Here is a 14,733-nt window from a genome sequence, read left to right on the forward strand (position 1 = left end):
AAGCACCATCCCAAGCTTTCTAATGTTTATGACTCTTTGAAAGTTCTAAAGGATTAACAGTAGCATCAATCTCTTGTTCCAAATAATGGTTATTTGTGTTCTATTTTTCTTGATTTATCAGCTCTCAAATAACTTTCAGTTTGGTTTTTCTGTTCCCGTCTTCTGAAATAGGATCTCACTATATAGCCCAGGTTGTCCTTGACCTCATGTGATCCTCCTACCTCAGCCTCTCAAATTCTTTCTTGCTAGGGTGGTGCTGGGAATATACCAAACCAGCACTTTGCATAAGCAAAAGCTACATAAGCTAAATTTCCAGTAGCTTTGGTGCTATATAGTATTCCAAATATATGGAGACTTACCAACATGCAACTATTTCTAAGACAACTGCATTAAGGTCACAAATACTTTATATGAGCCTTTAGTCCCAGCACTCAGAAGGCAAAGGCAGGCGGATCTCAGTGAGTTTGAGGTTAGCCTGGTCTCCAAGAGCTAGTTCCAGTACAGCAGGACTGTTACAGAGACACTGTCGGGGGGGAGAAGAGGAGAAATACTTTATATGATAGCATCCTTTTGACTGAGACTTAAATATTCCATACTACTTTAAAACATTTCGCTGTTATGTGAACTATTCTACAGGTGTCAATTCAGACTAGTTGATAATATTCTCTTCTATTTCCATACTTTTCTCCACATTTGCTTTTATCAAATAGTTAAATTTCCAAACATAATCACAGATATCTGCTATTTCCCATTTATCTTTTTTTCCTACCACTCTCTCGCTGAGCTTTATTCCCAGCCCCTGAAGCTTTTATTATTAGCTGTATAAACATTTAACATTATTATGTCCTCTTAATTAATTGATTCCTTAATTAACTAACCTGCTGTTATTTGCCCAACCTATCTCATAGGTCTGTTATGGAAAAAGAATAAGAAAGCACGTTGGAAACAGAGGCAAAAATTTGACAATAAAATTTAAAAAATAATTTTAAAGAATTTTCTGAATTATCTCTAAGTTTATCTACGCTGTCTCCAACTACTCATATAAATGAGGCTTGCTATGTTTTATCAGATCTTTAGACATAATTTATTGTTGTAAGATACTGAACAAATTAGCAGTATTTCACCCTCCACAACTCTCTGTGAAGTGAGTCTCAATGATTTAGGGAAGAAATAAGGCACACCAAGTTCAAGGATTTCCTTGAGAAACCAAACTTTAGATTTCCCAGCTTGTTAGCTGACCTCTTTAGTACAGAGCATTTTATTCCAACATAATTATATCCGTTGGCTCAGATACAAAAGTGCTGGACTCTGAAGACTGTAGATTACTATCAGGGAGTACTTGAATACAGTGTTCTTCCTTGGCTTTATGAAAAAGATGGGTGGACTATTTGCTATGACTGACCTTAAACAATCTTTTCTTTTTTTTTTTTTTATTTATTATGTATACAATATTCTGTCTGTGTGTATGTCTGCAGGCCAGAAGAGGGCACCAGACCCCATTACAGATGGTTGTGAGCCACCATGTGGTTGCTGGGAATTGAACTCAGGACCTTTTGGAAGAGCAGGCAATGCTCTTAACCACTGAGCCATCTCTCCAGCCCCCTTAAACAATCTTTTCAAGGACACCTTATCAATTTCATAAATTCTAGTATCCTTCCTAGCTATGAAACATAATATAACACACACTCAGCAAATCTGTATATTAAAGCTTCACGTGAAGAGACAGGTGGTGGTGGCACACACCTTTAACCCCAGCACTCAGGAGGAAGAGGCAGGCGGGGCTATAGAGAATCCCTGTCAAAAAACCAGGCCCAGCTAGGTGCACGCCTTTAATCCCAGCACTCGGGAGGCAGAGGCAAGTGGATCTCCATGACTTCGAGGCCAGTCTGGTCTACAAGAGCTAGTTTCAGGATAGGCTCCAAGCCAGAGAAACCCTGTCTCAAAAAAACCAAGACCCCCCACCAAAAAAAAAAAAATTTTAATGTAGATTTCCAGCCCCTAGAATTGTCTGCAATGTGCTGCTATGGAATAAGCAGAGGAGACAAATTTTTTAAAGATCAATAGTTGGGAGAATGACATGGCATAGTGGAAAGGGAATGTATTTAGCATGTTCAAAGCTCTGGGTTCAGTTAGCCTCCAGTACTCAATCAAAAAATAAAGAAAAGAACTGCGCTTCACGTAACTCAAAGAATGTCTAAGACTTCTTCCTCTATGTTTTATTTGTGTTTAGAAAGACTCTATGTAGACCAGGCTGGCCTTCATCTCACAATATCTGACTGTGCCACCATGCTCAGCCTGACTTGTTTTTTGTTTTTGAGATAGGGTCTCACCAAGGGGCCGAAGTTGATGCTGTACTAACCACCCTCCAACTTAGCATCTTTGTTTATTTTTTGTTTGTTTGTTTTTTGAGACAGGGTTTCTCTGTGTAGTCCTGGCTATCCTGGGACTCGTTCTATAGACCAGACTGGTCTTGAACTCACAGAGATACATTTACCTGCCTCCCAAATGCTGGTATTAAAAATGCACGCTACCACCGCCCAGCTGTTTCTTTTATTTTTGACACAGGGTCTCACTATGTAGCTCTTGCTACACTACGTAGACCAGGCTGGTCTCAAACTTAGAGAGCTGTGTGTCTCATAATACTGAGTTCCGTGATTAAAGGCACATGTCACCACGCCAACCTTTTTTTTTTTTTTTTTTGAGACAGGGGCTCACTATTTTGACCAGGTTGGCTTCCCTGGTCTCAAAGACAAAGATCCACCTGCCTCTGCTTCCCAAGTGTTGTGTCCTATAGCAAAGAACCTTTACCTTTAATCCCTTATTTCAATGGGTAAATTTTAAAAACAAACAAACAAACAAACAAGTCTACAGCCAGGTGCAATGGCAAGCATCTTTAATCCTAGCATTTGGGAGGCAGAAGCAGGCGGATCTTTGTAAATTCCAGATGAGCCAAGGCGACATAATGAGACCTTGTCTCAAGAAAACACGATACACTTTGTTCAAAATAAACCTACAGACCTAAGAGGGCTAATATTTACAGAGCTGCTAACAAGAACAGTGTAGGTTTTTCCACAAATGGAAAGGGGGTTGAGCTCCTGGTAGACTAAACATAGGCACAGTTGTCACTGTGGGTGTTCTGACAGCCCAGGTGTAAAGTTGTCACCAGAAATGAGTATGTGGCTTCAAGTGGCTAACAGAATGCAACAAATTTATAGCTTTTACTGTATACAAGCCAACTCTTCTCACAATGACCCAGGTTCCTTTTTAGTGAAGTACCCAAGGGCAGGTGTTGAATCCCGTGGAGCTGGAGTGGTTGTAAGTCATCTGACCTCAGATCCTTTACAAGAGCATCAAATGTTTTAAAATGCTTAACCATCTCAAGACCCTACACTTCTACCAGTACAATGAGTTAAAGTCATCTTCTATATGCAAGGAAAGAAAGTAAAGGTTCATGTCTAAGAAAAAAGATGATTGTTCAAAGGTCATGAATAACAATGTGTAACAGTTATACTGTATAAAATGACAGCTACATTGTTTTAAACTCAATAGAGTGTAGCACTGGCAGAATTTTGAGAAAAGTGAATGTATATAAAAATTATCAAAAGGGCTAGGTGGTGGTAGCACATGCCTTTAATCCCAGCACTTGAGAGGCAGAGGCAGACAGATTTCTGTGAGTTCAAGGCCAGCCTGGTCTACAGAGCGAGTTCCAGGACAGGCTTCAAAAGCTACAGAGAAACCTCAAAACAAAAAATACCAACACTGGGCATAGTGGTTTATGTCATTATTTCCAGCACACCAGCACAAGTTTGAGGCCAGCCTGATCTACAGAGAGTTCCCGGGCATCCAGGACTGTTCACACACACACACACCCAGGACTGTTACACAGACAAAGTAAAGAGAAAAGAGAAAAAAAAAATGTCAGGAAGGAGCTCATATCTGGTAAAAAAAAAAAAAATTAAAAAAATAAAGAGTTATCCAAGGAAGGGCTACCTCTCCAGCCCCTTTATTTTAACTTCTTTTTTTAAAATTTATTTATTTATTATTATGTATACAACATTCTGCCTTCATGTGTGCTTACATACCAGAAGAGGGTGACAGAGCTCATTACAGATGGTTGTGAGCCACCATGTAGTTGCTGGGAATTGAACTCAGGACCTCTGGAAGAGCAGGCAGTGCTCTTAACCTCTGAGCCATCTCTCCAGCCCTTTTAATTTCTTTAGCAAGCCATACAAACACAAGATGTAATCAATCCTGTTCATTTATGAGACATGGTCTAACTGTATAGCCCTTGCAGGTCTGAAATTCACAAAGTGGACAAGGCTAATCTTGAATTCAAAAATCAGCCTCCGCTGCCACCACAGGTGGCAGAATCCTATGTTTACACTCCAAAAGATAGTAAAAACTTTAGGAAAGTTTTCCTTTTTAGCCCAAGGCTAATCTATGCAAGAGGAAAAACAGGATTGGGATCCACCTATTAAAGAATAATCCCTAAGACCTCACCTCTTCCACACTGTTAACTATCAACCTGCTAAAATATCTGAAAATAAGTTCTAGAGCGAGACTTTATTTTTCACTTTTGGTACTGTTTTAAAACTGAAACATTAAAAACAAACAAACAAAAGCAGAGCAACAGCGGTGCTCACCTCTTGTCCGAGCACCGGGGAGGCAGAGGCAGGGGTGGTCTGAGTTCAAGGCCAGTATGGCCTACTCCACACAAAGCAAGTTCCAGGACAGGCACAGAGAAACCTTATCTGAGCCCGGTTGCTTCCCAGACCTAAACCATATGGAGATGGATGCCGGAGAAGGCTATCACTTTGGAGTTGAACTCTGCAGCTGCATTATTAGCATAAGTAGGTAACCAGTTAAGATTGTACAAAATTGGAAAGTATTTTCATTTCCCTTCTTGCTTTTTTTTTTTTTAAGGGTTTTCAAGACAGAATCTCACTATGTAGTTCTGACTGTCCTGGAATTTACTCTGTAGACCAAAGCTGGCCTGAAGCTCACAGAGATCTGCCTGCTTCTGTCTCTCAAGTGCTGGAATTAAAGGTGTTCAAACTAAGCTTGGCTGAAAAGCATTTTTTTTAAAATAACAAGTTTACCTCAAAAGTTATTCATCATGTTGTTTTGGTTTTTGGAGACAGGGTTTCTCTGTAATTTTAGAGCCTGTCCTGGAACTAGGCTCTTGTAGACCAGGCTGGCCTCGAACTCACAGAAATCTGCCTGCCTCTTCCTCCTGAGTGCTGGGATTAAGCCAGGTATTTTAATATTTCCCCTTGACTCAAAATAAATCAACAGAGAGCCAGTAAATGAGAATCACAGATCCTCTGGGAAGTATGAGCACTGTCAACACCCTAGAGACCGAAGACAGGGGAGCCTTCTGTCACCAATATCCTAAATATTTCCCAACTAAAGCAGCAGGACATCATCAAGTGAACAGCAGAGAGAGGGGCTTAGGAGACCTTGAATGTTAAAAGATCATTAGGAGAAGAAAATGTTCCTCAGAACTGAATGGTGGTGGCAGTGGACACCTTCAATCCCAGCTCTCAGGAGACTGAAGCAGGCAGATGTCCGTGAGCATAGTCTACAAAGTGAGTTCCAGCAAGGCCACTGAGGTTACATAGAGACACCCTGTCTCAAGAAACTTCAAATAGACGGGTGGTGGTGGTTCACACCTTTAATCTCAGCACTCGGGAGGCAGAGGCAGGTGGATCTCTGTGAGTTCAAGGCCAGGCTGGTTTACAGAGCGAGTTCCAGAGAAACCCTGTCTCGAAAAACCAAAAAAAAAAAAAAAAGCCACCGAAGAGACTCCGATTAAAGAATTAGAGACATGGCTGGTGTTGAGAAATCAATGACTGGAAACAAAAAAAAGGGTCCATTTTTTATTAATCTTTTCATTATTTCCTCAAATATCAGACATACAACAGGCCTCTACACCACTGTGTCCATAAAAGCAACACGCTTTGATTTGCAGCCCTCAAAAACCTTCTCTGTGGCCATAGAAATACAGATGTGTCCCTCCTAGTGTTAAGTCTTATTTTTAATGCTGTCTATTACAGTACTTACGTAGCCATTTCACGCATAAATTATAAACATCCCACTTTAAAAGTTTTCAAAAACCAAAGCCTCCCCTCTAAGTTCTTCAAAATATCAAGTGAAGAGTGGGACGTACTGAAAAGAGCAAGGAAAATGACAAACTAGAGGGGCACAAGGAAACATATGCTTTTGTTAAGGTGATTTATGGAATGAATGCCTCCATTATGGGAGTCACTGTAGATGAAATATGCACCCCCATAACTCCATCCAGGGGTAAGAGCGCTCTCTTCCATGGAGACAGTCCACATACCGGCTGCAGGGTTGGTCCATGGATTAAACCTGCAGACTCCCGCGCTCTCCATTGGACTCCAGACTCTGCCTGTTGGAGAAGGCCGGCCTAACGCGCGCTCAGGGCTCATAGGCTCAGAGAGACGCAACTCAGGCGGGAAAAACCCGCCTCCGACATTCCAATGCACAAGAGCCGCTCCGTAGGGAGCTAGCAAAGACCCGATTGGCCTCGACACTCGCCCGTCTAACGCTTCGGTGGTGCAGCTCGAAAGAAGCCGCAAGGATTAAAACATCCCGCCCCCAGTCCTCCGATTGGCTGGCCCGACCCTCCGCAGCCCCTTCCCTGTCGCCCCCCCAACCCGCCCCAGGCCAGCGATCCAATTCATTTCATACATAACGAGTGCAACTGGAGCGGGCCCAAGAGCTCGTACGTGTAATCGAGACTCTCTGGCACTTACCCGGGATCTACAGTGATCACTCACACTAAGGCCTGCACGGTTCCTCTATGGGAAAGCTGCACCACAAGCCACCGCTACCGCCGCCTTCTGCGCAACGCCAACCGCCCGCCAAAACGGAGCCCTCCCTGCGCCTGCGCAACCAGTCCTTTTTTTTTTTTTTTTCTCCGCCCAAGACGCCTGCGCAAAACAGGGACGCTTCTCCCGCCACTACGCAGGCGCCTCAGGTTCACAACGCTCTCCCGCCCGCCATTTCACGTGTTCCAGTAGGCAAGCGGAACTTCTCAGTGCGCCGGCGGAAACTCGCCATTTTATTACACATGCGCTCTATGGATGGTGACCAAAAAAGCGGTAGCAAACTACTTTATTAACGTATCGTGTTTTGCCAATTGAGTTTGTAATGTTAAGTCGCTGGGAAGTTATAGAAAACATTTAAAGACCTGGGCACCTTCAAATATAGATGCTAGCCAATCGCTGTGGTTAAAAATGAGATCCTGGGGGCATGACTCCGAGGGGCGGAGACTGCGGAGAACGTCGAAACGGATGCAGTCTCCTAGCAGGGCGGTCACACAGGCCAATAGTGGGAGGGAATAATTTCAAATGTCCAATCAAAGAGAGGCAAGGGCGGAGTCTACCAATGCCGAAAGCGAGGAGGCGGGATAAAAAGGAGAGCAGAAGGTAGGCTGGCGGATACGTTCGTTGGCTTACTCCTTTCTGCCTACTGACGCGGCCGAGGAAGCATCGCTGAAGGCTCTCATTTTCCTGCCGTCATGTCTAAGTCAGAGGTGAGCTGTGTACGCTCTGCAGCTTCGTTTTCTTCCATACTTAATGAATATGGTGGGATGTGACCTGTTTTTGTTGTTGGCACCTATTCTTTCGGTGTTTGACCGGTCGTTACCGAGGCCTACTCACAAAAGTGTAGGTCGCCATTTTGTCCTCGTAATCGCCATGAGGCTGCCGTCCGCTAATCACTAGCTTCCGCATGCTGTGCTTGTAGCAAAATTCATAGACCATAGATCTTGAGGGTTGTGGCTTTCTTTTTTTTCCTCCTTTTGGCTTTGTCTAATAAATGGCCATTAAGTTAACGGCCCCATGTCTTTTGTTGCGCGTGCGTACAGAGTAGGGACGCATGCGCTGCCTGCTAGTTCTCCAGCCGCACCTCCTGGCCCAGGGAGGAGCACGTGGTCCTGCGCAGTGATAAAGAACAATAAAAAAGTGCGGCCTGTGTTGATGCGTGGAGTCGATTCATTCGCCAAAGTTGTAATCCCTTCACTAACCGCTCTCCTTTCCTCACTTTAGTCTCCCAAGGAGCCGGAACAGCTGCGGAAGCTCTTCATTGGAGGGCTGAGCTTCGAAACAACCGACGAGAGTCTGAGGAGCCATTTTGAGCAATGGGGAACACTCACGGACTGCGTGGTAAGAATTGAATGAAGGGAAGGCAGAGCTGGTTTAACTTTAGTGTTCGTTCTTGCTGCATTTTCTAGATGCTTTGTTAATTACTTAGTTAGTGGTATAGTTTAAAAAAGCTTAGTTTGGGGCTTTTGTATTTGAGTCTAGATCGAGTTTTATGCTGGCTATTCAGAGTAGGAATGGCCCGAGATCAGGCAGTTATGTTGATTGTTGTTTGAATTAACTCCAAATCAGGTAATGAGAGATCCAAACACCAAACGATCCAGGGGCTTTGGGTTTGTTACGTACGCCACTGTGGAGGAAGTGGATGCCGCTATGAATGCAAGACCCCATAAGGTGGATGGAAGAGTTGTGGAACCTAAGAGAGCTGTGTCAAGAGAGGTGAGGTTTTTATTACTGATGATGCTCTCTTTACATTTCAAATGGGAACTGTATACTCCATAGACCTCAAAGCAGGGAGATTTTCCCCCTCTAGATTGCTGGGATTAAAAGTGTGGGCCACCACAGCTGCCAGTCATTTGGAGATTTGCAGCTGCTAATGGCTTAAGGCCGTTGGAATGTTCTAAATGGCTGAAGTAGTTTTTCTTTCCTCTTAGGATTCTCAGAGACCAGGTGCCCACTTAACCGTGAAAAAGATCTTTGTTGGTGGTATTAAAGAAGACACGGAAGAACATCACCTGAGAGATTACTTTGAGCAGTATGGGAAAATTGAAGTGATTGAAATCATGACTGACAGAGGCAGTGGAAAAAAGAGAGGTTTTGCTTTTGTCACCTTTGATGACCATGACTCTGTGGATAAGATTGTTAGTAAGTATCGAATTAGATCTTCCTAATGATTGTGGGAGTTGACTGTGTTTTGAGCCCTAAATTTTTTTCCTTTATTAAAGTTCAGAAGTACCATACTGTGAACGGGCACAACTGTGAAGTAAGAAAAGCCCTATCCAAGCAGGAGATGGCTAGTGCCTCGTCCAGCCAAAGAGGTATGTCAGTTGCTTAGTTAAAATTTACAGGTGCTAAATGAGTTGCAAGTTTACTTAATATAGTGATCCAAACATCTCTTAAGGTCGAAGTGGTTCTGGAAACTTTGGTGGTGGCCGTGGAGGCGGTTTTGGCGGCAATGACAATTTTGGTCGAGGGGGAAACTTCAGTGGTCGTGGTATGTATATAATTATTTTTAATCCCCATACACGCACACAGGTTTACTCTGTAACCCAGGCTGATCACGAATTCCCAGATCCACCTGCCTCTGCCTCCTGGGTGCTGGGATTGAAGGCGTGTGCCGCTGCCGCCCTACTTATTTTTAATTTCTTAATTGCTTTTAGAGTGCAGAGTAGTTTAAGGGTTTGGTTTCTTTCAGGTGGCTTCGGTGGCAGCCGTGGTGGTGGTGGATATGGTGGCAGTGGGGACGGCTATAATGGATTCGGTAATGACGGTAAGTTTCTTAAGGATTCTGTAAGTAAAATTTTTTAGCAAGCTATACCTTTAGTCTAGGCTAGTAGAGACTAAACCTAGTGCATGACAAAGTTCAACCAGCCCCATAATATGCATGCTGTGAGCAGGCCATAACACTTGCATAGGTTTTATTGTTAAATACTTTTGTCTTATTGAGAAGGCTTGTATTCTTGTAGGTGGTTATGGAGGAGGCGGCCCTGGTTACTCTGGAGGAAGCAGAGGCTATGGAAGTGGTGGACAGGGTTATGGAAACCAGGGCAGTGGCTATGGCGGGAGTGGCAGCTATGACAGCTATAACAACGGAGGAGGCGGAGGCGGCTTTGGCGGTGGTAGTGGTAGGTATCCAGTGCTGCAAGTACTTGGTGTGATAGCTAGATTAGCCTTAGAGTTTATACCGGTGTTGGACTTCAAGCCTCTTAAAACATTGTGGGAACACTGCATGACGCATTAAAGTAGTAGGCTTGCTGTGCTACCTCCTCCTGGCTTTAAGCTGGGGCCGCCTCCCCAAAAAACTAAGTAGGTGGATGAGTGATTAGTGGTGTCTTTAATTTAAGATAATTAGATTAACACCATAGTTGGATTTAGTATCTAAATCCCTTTGGGACTTCAGGAATTTAGTTGATATATCCAAGAAATCTCCACATTGGCTATGAATACATGAAGGTCTCCAAGTCTAATGTGATGTAAGTACCACTAAGAAAATCTGTTTGCCAATAGTTAGGTTCCTTTAAATACTGGATTATTGACTGAATGCCATACTCAGAATGAACTATTAAGGGTTTGGAGTTAGCAGTTTTGGAAGAAGGAAGGACTCTAAATAGAAATGGCTCAGTCCTTGGGTCATCAATAAAGATCTTCTCATTTCCAGGAAGCAATTTTGGAGGTGGTGGAAGCTACAATGATTTTGGCAATTACAACAATCAGTCCTCAAATTTTGGACCAATGAAAGGAGGAAACTTTGGAGGCAGAAGCTCTGGCCCTTATGGTGGTGGAGGCCAGTACTTTGCTAAACCACGAAATCAAGGTATAGTATATATGATATGGCAACAGATGGGTAATTAAATTGGCCCTTCCCATCAAACAGGAGAAATCCTGTAAGCCTTATTGGACATTTTACCAGATCTTTACTGAGTTCATCTATGCTGTTATTGCAAGATCTTTGCTATTGCAACAATGTTGTTTTTACACTTCCAGGTGGCTATGGTGGTTCCAGCAGCAGCAGCAGCTATGGCAGTGGCAGGAGGTTCTAATCACAGCCAGGTAAGTGCCTGTTTTGTGTGTGCTGGCTTAATTTTATTGAGCCCAGTAGCCCTAATGTAGCTGCGCAGTGCAAATAGTTAACGTTAAAATTGCAGTAAAATGGTGGATGTTAATGTACAGTTCAGCAGAATTTGTGGGAAACAACTTGCTCTATTGGATTGTAGCCTTAAGTCTTAATATGTTTTAGATTAACAACTTTATTCCATATTGTTCAACAGGAAACAAAGCTTAGCAGGAGAGGAGAGCCAGAGAAGTGACAGGGAAGCTACAGGTTACAACAGATTTGTGAACTCAGCCAAGCACAGTGGTGGCAGGGCCTAGCTGCTACAAAGAAGACATGTTTTAGACAATACTCATGTGTATGGGCAAAAAAACTCCAGGACTGTATTTGTGACTAATTGTATAACAGGATATTTTAGTTTCTGTTCTGTGGAAAGTGTAAAGCATTCCAACAAAGGGTTTTACTGTAGACCTCTTTTCACCCATGCTGTTGATTGCTAAATGTAATAGTCTGATCATGACACTGAATAAATGTCTTTTTTTCTTTTTTTTTTTTCTTTTTTTTCTTTTTTAAATGTGCTGTGTAAAGTTAGTCTACTCTGAAGCCATCTTGGTAAACTTCCCCAACAGTGTGAAGTTAGAATTCCTTTCAGGGTGGTGCCAAGTTCCATTTGGAATTTATTTATGATTGCTTGGGTGTGGAAGCCATTGTCTTCAAAAACCTTAGTGTGGTTAAACTGCCAGTTATTGTGACTTTGAGTTTCATTAAAAGGGTCATCATCCAAGCAAGGTTACAATTTGGTTATAAAATGGTTATTGGCACACCCTATGCAATATCAAAATTGAATAATGGTATCAGATAAAATAACAGATGGGAATGAAGCTTGTGTATCATCCGTTATCATGTGTAATCAATAAACGAATTTAATTCTCTTGAATGGAATGACAACTGTATGGATTTGAGACTGGCAGAGATTTGGACTTTCCCTACCCACAATACCCCTGGTAAATGTTGATTGTTTGTTATCACAGTGCGAGTTCAAAGCTCTGCCAGAGTAGAGACCAACTGATGGTTAAGGCCACAGATTAGAAGTGTTGGTGCATCATAAAACTGATTATAGTAAGGGCCTTAACTGCCTTAAGAGCAGGCTATGGTGAAGGAAAACTGCAGTTCAATTGGGTTGTGGGTGGGTGTACCTCAAGGTTTTCTTTGGGTAATTTAGTCACTAAAATTCAAACTAGAAATATATAATTGGTGATATTTCTGTGTATTTTTGTATTAACAGCAGTCTTCCTTCACACTGTTATCCTGAAATGTTTTCTATTTGTATAGAAAATGAATTCAAAACAGTTACTACCCAATAATTGTTATTTGTGCATAGATTATTTCGAGCTTCCCATTTGGTGCCCTTTTAAGTGCCATTGTACCTGGCAGCATAGATGATTTGTTTGCCATAGGACTTGTATATCACATCTCATGGTGTATTACTTGGAAGTTGGGGGAGGGGGGAGGGATGGGTGGGTGTGGGGAGCATGGGTGGTAGTTCCATGATATTGGTTGAGTTTGCAATAGCAGGTGGAACCTTAACTATTGAGGGAGTTTGCAGATACCTCAGGAATCGTGACAATGCCTTTAAAGATCCAGGAGATGTTCAGCTACTAGGAACTGCTAGCAAGTATAGCGCGAATGGCTTCGAGCTCAGAAAATCTACAGCTGAGAGTAGACACTTGTGGTATGTGGAGTACAGATAAGCCAGGGGCAGGCCACGGCACCTCCATGAAAGCTAGAAGGGAGTGAAGTTTCAGTGATCATCGCAAGGAAGGAGGCAGACGAGAGTAAGGCACACACCTGACTCTTAGGACTAGCAGGCAGAACCAGAAGGAAAGGTTTTATTGCTATGCTGGTAGGTAAGAACAGATTTTACTTACATCCATATAGTTGTAAAAGTCCAATTTTCTGATGGATTTTTCTTAATGTATTGAGCCAAACTAGTCCAGTTAAGCTGCACTTGGTTTTTCTGGAGATGAATTGTTTTAATTAATGCCCATATTACTCCTACTTGGAGGAAATGAACACATTTCTCTTGTAAAAATACATTTGGCCCTTTAATTTTATTTAACCTTCCTTTGACCCATTTTCTTAAAGCAATGGCTCAAAGTAATATTAGTCACTTTCCCCAAAATGGTGGGAGGATGGGTGGATCATTAAGGGGAGGGGGTGGGGAATAGCTTAAGGATGGGAATCGGCCTCACAAAAACTAGTTCTAAAGTTTGTTTACTTTTCTAGGAAGGAATCTGCTACAAGGTTTAACCACTGTTGTAAAATTTTTAGAAAGACTTCACAAGTTCCTGCCTAAAAGGTAGGTTTTTATGGTTGGTGATTTTATTACCTGAAAGTTATGTCAAGCTGCAGTTAAAAACCAAGAGATACCTGGTTACTTTTGTGGCTGGCAGTTATTAGGCCAACAGGGGGTGGGTGTATAATTGTAGAATCCAGCACTGTTTTTGTTAAGCTACATAACATCTCCTCCTCCTTTACAGGAACAGCCTTAAGAAAACAGCCTTTACTCTGGGCCACTATGCTTCATTTTCACTGCCGTGCAGTTGGGATTTTAACTATGCTGCTAATCATTCAGTTTTGTGAATGCCTCTGGTTTTTAAATAAAGAGCAGTTAATTAACTTGGTACTGTTTGTTGTTTCCCTTTGGCATTTATGGCGGGTGGCTTGAATTTTTAGCAGGACAGGTCTGAATCATTTCTAACTCAGGTTTCTTTGGCCCTTAAGTTACATTTTGAATGCATGTGTATTGATGCTTTACAAGTTCATGTATGAGGGGGAGTAGACTGATCACAGAGTGTCCCTGAGAACCTAGCAAGAATAAATTGACCATCTCTACTTGTGTGGGGTGGGGAGTTCCGAGGTAAGAAACCTAAAGCTTGAAGGGAAATAAAGAGATACTGGTTATGCTCAGTGGTAAATGTAGAAGTTGTTTTGAGTTTAGGAATTGGGTTTAGGGTTCTAGGGGCAACTGGGTTGGGTAGTGTGCACTATAATCCCAATTTAGGAATATTGAGGCAGCAGTTTATGTGCAGCCAGAGATCCTTAAAGGATTAGAGTGTCCCTGGCTGGCCTGAATCATTCATATAATCATACATGCAGATAATTCCATATGGATACATGTAGAGATTTATGGCAGCCCTTTATCTCTTAGTATTGGGAGTAAGCCTGGGCCACTGTTCTCATACTGCTTTTTGTGAGCTTCCATAGAAAGTATTGCTAGGCCAAAAGTTGACACAAAAATCCCAGATTAGAGACCACATTTTAAGGTCTACAAACATGAAGGTTTCTGTATCCTTTATCACTTGGGTCTCATTCTGTTTTTCCTCTTTGGAGAGAGGCAGTAAAATCCTCCAAGTACAATCCCAATAATGTGATTGGGAAAACAGCCAAAGAAACTGTGCTTTTAGATTTGATAGGCATCCATCTGCCTGCCTCTGCCATTCTAGTGCTGGGACTAAAGGTGTGTCCCTAGTACCCAGCTTTGTTGTCTTAAGACAATATCTTTGGCAGGCCCAGAATCTCCCCCTGCCTTTATCCTGAGAGCACAGTTTTTCCAAATGAAAGAAAAAAGATAGGGCGGATCTTGAGTTGGAGATGTCATGTAGCACGCCAACAGCTCATGAGGTCTGTGTAAGAGTTAACCCTATACAGGGCAGGCTTCAGTTCCCAGCACTCTAAATTCTGCTGACCTCCATAAGTTTCTGCTTGAATACAGTACATACATCCAATCATATACAGTGTTTTAAAAGGGAGTGGGCTGGGTGTGGTGGTACA

The 14,733-nt window shown here is 42.5% G+C and overlaps 2 protein-coding genes across 5 annotated transcripts in view; one reads left to right on the forward strand and one right to left on the reverse strand.

Annotated features, from left to right (window-relative positions):
- Cbx5 (chromobox 5) overlaps positions 1–6,934 on the reverse strand; it is a 41,953-nt gene extending 35,019 nt beyond the window's left edge. Inside the window, exon 1 of one of the 2 annotated variants that reach the window (XM_048449699.3) lies at positions 6,780–6,934. The gene's annotated coding sequence lies outside the window, so the exon portion shown is untranslated. The remainder of the gene's footprint in view (positions 1–6,779) is intronic. The other variant, XM_048449700.3, reaches the window with a different exon arrangement.
- Positions 6,935–7,402: 468 nt separating this feature from the next.
- Hnrnpa1 (heterogeneous nuclear ribonucleoprotein A1) lies at positions 7,403–13,583 on the forward strand. 3 transcript variants are annotated; one of them, XR_007235011.3, is made up of 12 exons: positions 7,403–7,561; positions 8,076–8,192; positions 8,421–8,567; positions 8,783–8,993; positions 9,074–9,166; positions 9,250–9,342; positions 9,544–9,618; positions 9,815–9,973; positions 10,507–10,662; positions 10,833–10,898; positions 13,186–13,258; positions 13,440–13,583. XR_007235011.3 is itself a non-coding variant. In XM_048449696.3 (11 exons), exons 1-10 carry the CDS (start codon positions 7,547–7,549, stop codon positions 10,886–10,888), a joined length of 1,122 nt encoding a protein of 373 aa, XP_048305653.1. In that variant the 5' UTR covers positions 7,403–7,546; the 3' UTR covers positions 10,889–10,898; positions 11,117–11,836. The 3 variants fall into 3 exon arrangements, 2 of the variants coding, with proteins under 2 accessions (XP_048305653.1, XP_048305654.1); XM_048449696.3 differs by lacking the exons at positions 13,186–13,258; positions 13,440–13,583 and adding an exon at positions 11,117–11,836; XM_048449697.3 differs by lacking the exons at positions 9,815–9,973; positions 13,186–13,258; positions 13,440–13,583 and adding an exon at positions 11,117–11,836.
- Positions 13,584–14,733: the final 1,150 nt, after the last annotated feature.

This window comes from Myodes glareolus, chromosome 19, assembly GCF_982192425.1.
Source record: "Myodes glareolus chromosome 19, mMyoGla1.1, whole genome shotgun sequence".
Classification (NCBI taxonomy): domain Eukaryota; kingdom Metazoa; phylum Chordata; class Mammalia; order Rodentia; family Cricetidae; genus Myodes; species Myodes glareolus.

What these genes read in the sequence shown, in the direction of transcription:
- Hnrnpa1 (XM_048449696.3), top strand. An exon ending in TGCCTCGTCCAGCCAAAGAG is followed by an intron (nt 9,167 to 9,249) that starts GTATGTCAGTTG and finishes ACATCTCTTAAG; the next exon opens with GTCGAAGTGGTTCTGGAAAC. An exon ending in CGGCTTTGGCGGTGGTAGTG is followed by an intron (nt 9,974 to 10,506) that starts GTAGGTATCCAG and finishes TCTCATTTCCAG; the next exon opens with GAAGCAATTTTGGAGGTGGT.